The sequence below is a fragment of the Bidens hawaiensis genome, unplaced genomic scaffold (assembly GCF_021521415.1).
Source record: "Bidens hawaiensis isolate Kalapana, Puna unplaced genomic scaffold, B.hawaiensis_p1.1 tig00027787_1, whole genome shotgun sequence".
NCBI lineage: Eukaryota > Viridiplantae > Streptophyta > Magnoliopsida > Asterales > Asteraceae > Bidens > Bidens hawaiensis.
The window spans coordinates 189,832-194,632 of record NW_027494508.1 but is presented as its reverse complement, the minus strand read 5'-3'; the positions used below and the strand labels follow the sequence as shown (position 1 = coordinate 194,632).

Genomic DNA, 4,801 nt, shown 5'->3' with positions numbered 1-4,801 from the left:
CTGAGATGCGATTAAATTAGGTGACACGAGAAGTCGTGATTGTTCAACTGAAATATGCGATTTAGTTGTTAAGCACTCCGAACTCCAAGAAATCAACCTCCATTGATGTCGGAACAAAGCTTGAGCTCACAGACGAGGAAATTGAATATAAAAAGTGAAGAAGAATGGGGCTTGAGATAGACTACAAAGATGGAAAAGTGAAAAGGTGTGAAGCTGATCTGATGGTGGGGATAAAGAGAAGAGAGGTAGAGAGAGTGAGGGTTTTTTAGGGTTTGTATTTGAGGAAGATGAAGAATACCCTCATGTGACTTGCATGTGATCTGACTTAACTAAAAAAATTAACTGAGTTAGGGCCAAAGGACAAACGCCGTTGAATTTGTAAACGTAAAGGATAAAACATATCAATTTTAAAGATAAAGGACAATGAGTGAAATTTGGTACAAATATAAAGGACATTCTTTGTAATTTTGTCTATAGTTCTATAACTCATTAATTAATTTTAGTCTAGGACTCTATGAGAAAACCCATATATTGATGTGACTTTAGCGGTAGATGGTTTACATTTTTGCATCTTAAGTCAAAAATAAAGACATAGGCTCTCGTTTTTGCTTAGGCCTTAAATGATGACTAACGTGGCAAGGCTTGGTTGCGAGCCCACGAGCCAACAAGTGTGTAGGTTTTTGGACCACGTCTTTGTTTACTATTTTGCCACGAACCTACGATTTAATGAAACGAATCAATTATGTCTTTATTATACCCTTGCGTACACATGTAACACATCTCACCAAATATTCCGTTTGCTCGTCTTATTTCGACTTTTGAGTGTACAAATCTACAACCATTAACAAATTTATAATTGAACTTGTGTATTTATTAGTCGGAAGATGTTAACACGGCCACGTGGGCGTGAAACTCCGTCTTGAAGTTACGATAAAAATAAATTTTAATCACTTTATATGAAGAGTGAGTAAGGTACTCACAAAGAACATGTGGTTAGTGTTATAAGTTTTGTTTGATTTAAGAATAAACAGCTAGACAAACTTAATTGCATTAGAAATGAATGGAAAACGAAATGGTTGATAGACTAATTGTAAATTTTAAGAAGAAAAGAATTCACTTCTTAATGTTTAGGGTTTATGGCAAGATTAGTAAGACATACATTATTATTCAGTTGATTACTAGAGATATATTTGATTAACTTACATAGGCATAACCCTTTCTACAAGTTAATTGACATGAATCTGAATCTAGGTACATCTATCATTTTCCTCTTAACTAAGATAAGCTAGTGATGAAATTGACATTGTTGACGAGTTCATAATTATATTGTTATGCGCTCATAATCTATAAACAAGTAATTACACATGGATACACAATAATTAACATATGCCTAAAAGTATATAACTCAAATCACTAACATCAATATAGTGTAATAAAAAGAATGAGTTGAATCATAATAGAAGTGCTTATTATTAGTTTGAGATAAATCCATACAAGCTCACTTTGTAGCTTACCTAATTGTAGAAGGGACCACACACATGGCACGACACGTGAAAGTTTGGAAACTTAAGCTTTAGAATATATATATATATTTTTTTTGCATTAATAGGTAAGCTTTAGAACAGAATTGACTTAAACTCTTGTGAATTTTGGAAAAGTATTATTTTGAAAACGAAATATTCAAGTACAAAATAATATAAACATGTTTTTACGGTTTTTTAAAGGCCGGTGTTATTAGAAAAACGAAAGAGAACCACTTACAAGAAGTAAGAAGTCTCGAATGTTAAAAAAAAAAGGAAAAGTACAACTTAAAGGGCAAAACATTTTTTATGTGATATTAAATAAATGAAATACTCCGTAGTTGTTACAACTTATTTTTATTTTTTAATAACAAGCAAGGTATGATGCTCCTTTCATCATTTAAATTGATTAAATTTTTTTAAGATAAATAGCCTAAGATCATATTTATGTTAATTTAGACACACTAGTTCAATACATAACCAATCTTAAATAAACAAAAATAATAACCACATAAACAAGTAACTTATTATTTTAGTTGTGATATATAAGACAATTATATAATCACGTAATTCTCTCTCGTTAGTTCTATGTAAAAATGTTCATATCATTTATATGATTGTCAACTTAAAAACAATTTGATTCCATAAATATAACCAATCCGATTAAATTATTATAATTTATATCTATCTTCAACAACCGTTATAAGAATATTCATGACCAATCTTTTTCTTCTTCGTTCTAATTAAAAGAACATATCCTTTATTCAAGTTACAATAAATAATCAAAATCTACAACCATACCGTATAAATGATTCATTATGAACAAATAAGTATAAAACAAAATCCTTCAAGGTGATTTATGTATAACTATTTATTATTAAAACTTTATGACCTTATTAGTTTTATTCTTTTACTTTTTTGTTTTCTTCTAAAAAACTATAAATAATAAATTTAAAAATATGCAAATAATCTCTTACTAAGTAAGCATGCAAGAAAATATTTTAAGAACTATATCAATTAAAAGTGAAATAATTGTGGTTCACATCATATGGGGCCAATTGGACCAACTCCTAATTTGTCAAGTATTAGGAAAAGAAAAGATCCAATATTACCTTGCTTGTTCCAAGTGAAACACTTCACTACACTCCATGGGAAGCCATCCACCTCAATAATTCACTAATTTTATTTAAAACCCAATTTAGTTCTTGCTTATCTTCTTCACACAAACCAAAAGATCTCAACTTTGATGCAAAAAAGATGGATCTTGAAGATGAGGGATGGGTGAACATACCTTATGGTGGTCTACTAGAAGTCCATGATGATGGGGGCAAGAAGTTTTTTTCAAGAAAGTTTGTGAGGAGCCCCAAGAATCTTTTCAAAATGGATTACTTTGATTCCTCAAGTAAATCCCAAGAATTCGTCGACTCTTCATCCGAAGATAATCCGATATCTCCAAAGAAGTTGATCCCTTTCCCAATTCATATGGATGATCATCAAGTTGGTGATCACCATGAAGAGGTCAAAGAGATTACCAAACTCCCTATTTTGATCGACGGGGAGCTTAAAGGTGCTCCTGAATCGAATCAAGATCCCATCTTTCAAGTCTTCTTTAAAAAAGAAAATGAATTTGTCGAGATGAAAATGGATTCTCCGAGATCAGGTTCTCGGAAAATCACCCTGCCATATATTGAAACAGACATGTTTCAATACGAGGACAAAAGTGATGATGATATGTTCAATGTGTCATCACCATCAAAAGTGGCGATTGATGAGGATGAGAAGGTGATCAAGGAAGAAGGTAATGAAGGATTTAATATTTGGAAATGGGGTTTGAATGGTATTGGTGCCTTTTTCTCTCTTGGTATGGCTGCTACCACCATATGTATCATCCTTTTTGGAAATGGTCAAAGGCACAAACATAATCAAAAGCTTAGGATCCAATTATACTCTGATGACAAGGTTTGACACAATTTATTGCTTAGTATTATTATTTTTTTAATTTTACATAATTCGGTATGTTATTTATACTTTTGTTAAAATACATGTTGATTCCCATGTTGTTACAAAAGGGTCTTTCCATATATTTCAAATTACACAAAATGTAATAAGTAACTTGTATTTGAATAAAGGTTTAGAGTTTGGGAAGATGATCACTGTAGAGGTTTAGTGGTCATCTAACCCTATATTCTAAGGCTTTTGTCTTTGTGGCTTCATGAATCATGAATTAGGATCGAATTCTCCTATTGAAGATGAGTTGATTCGGTCAAAATGTCGAGTCTAGGTTCTTGCCAAGATGCTAGCATTTAAGAAATTAATAAAACTTTATAATAGTATGACTTACACTCTTCTAGTTTAATTTTTAACAATTAATCCTTTTTGCAAAATAGGTGTGTTGGATTTATTCTAGGGTTGTTCAACATTGCAATTTGCAACCATAATTATTTTGGATATGATTTGATATGCAGAGGATAAAGCAAGTGGTTCATCATGCAAATGAAGCAATGTCAGCAGCTGTGAGAGGGGTACCCTTGACCACAGCCCATATCACATATGGAGGATACTATGAAGGTTTCTAGGGTAAAACTTGACATCTAATTAGTTATTACAAAATTCCCTTTTTTGAAATATTGAATTTACTAAAACGAAAGAACGCAACAATACATGCAAAAACTACTGATGATGGACAAGCAAAATCTAACTTGTTAGATGTTTCTGTCCAAAATCGAATGATCTTGCAAAATGTAATGTTGTTTTCATTTGCGGTAAAATGTTGGATTTTTACTATAAAAATCAGTTCCAATATTTCAAAAAGTGTATAGTTTTATTATAAATTAAGCATTTAGCTTTGGTATGTCATGAGATGTAACATTTGATATTTATATATGTGTATAATTATAAAAATAGAATATGTTCAAAGCATAGTGTGTATAATGTATATGTAGATGTCAAAGTTTAAACTTTTGCTTATGTAAAGGATTTCGTATAGAAACATATTGTCAGAATTTGTATGAGTTTTTGCATTATTGGTTTTTCATTTTTATACCATCAATCTCCGATACTAAAATCCTCTGTATATGGTGTTTATAAATGTAAATAAAAAACCAATAGAGTTGATTGAATTAAAATAATCAAATAAATCAGTTATTTGGTTTGGTGGGCAGTGACCAGTGAGTGACAGTTTTATGTGTGGACTTAATACCCAAAAAAATTCAAGAAATTTAAAGATTGAACACACGTAGACAAATGTAAATATGGGGTGTTGAAGTGTTGAAACTTGAAAC

The 4,801-nt window shown here is 31.0% G+C and overlaps 1 protein-coding gene across 1 annotated transcript; it reads left to right on the top strand.

Annotated features, from left to right (window-relative positions):
- Positions 1-2,614: 2,614 nt before the first annotated feature.
- LOC143575899 (uncharacterized) lies at positions 2,615-4,154 on the top strand. Its single transcript, XM_077060148.1, has 2 exons — positions 2,615-3,479; positions 3,986-4,154. Exons 1-2 carry the CDS (start codon positions 2,778-2,780, stop codon positions 4,094-4,096), a joined length of 813 nt encoding a protein of 270 aa, XP_076916263.1. The 5' UTR covers positions 2,615-2,777; the 3' UTR covers positions 4,097-4,154.
- Positions 4,155-4,801: the final 647 nt, after the last annotated feature.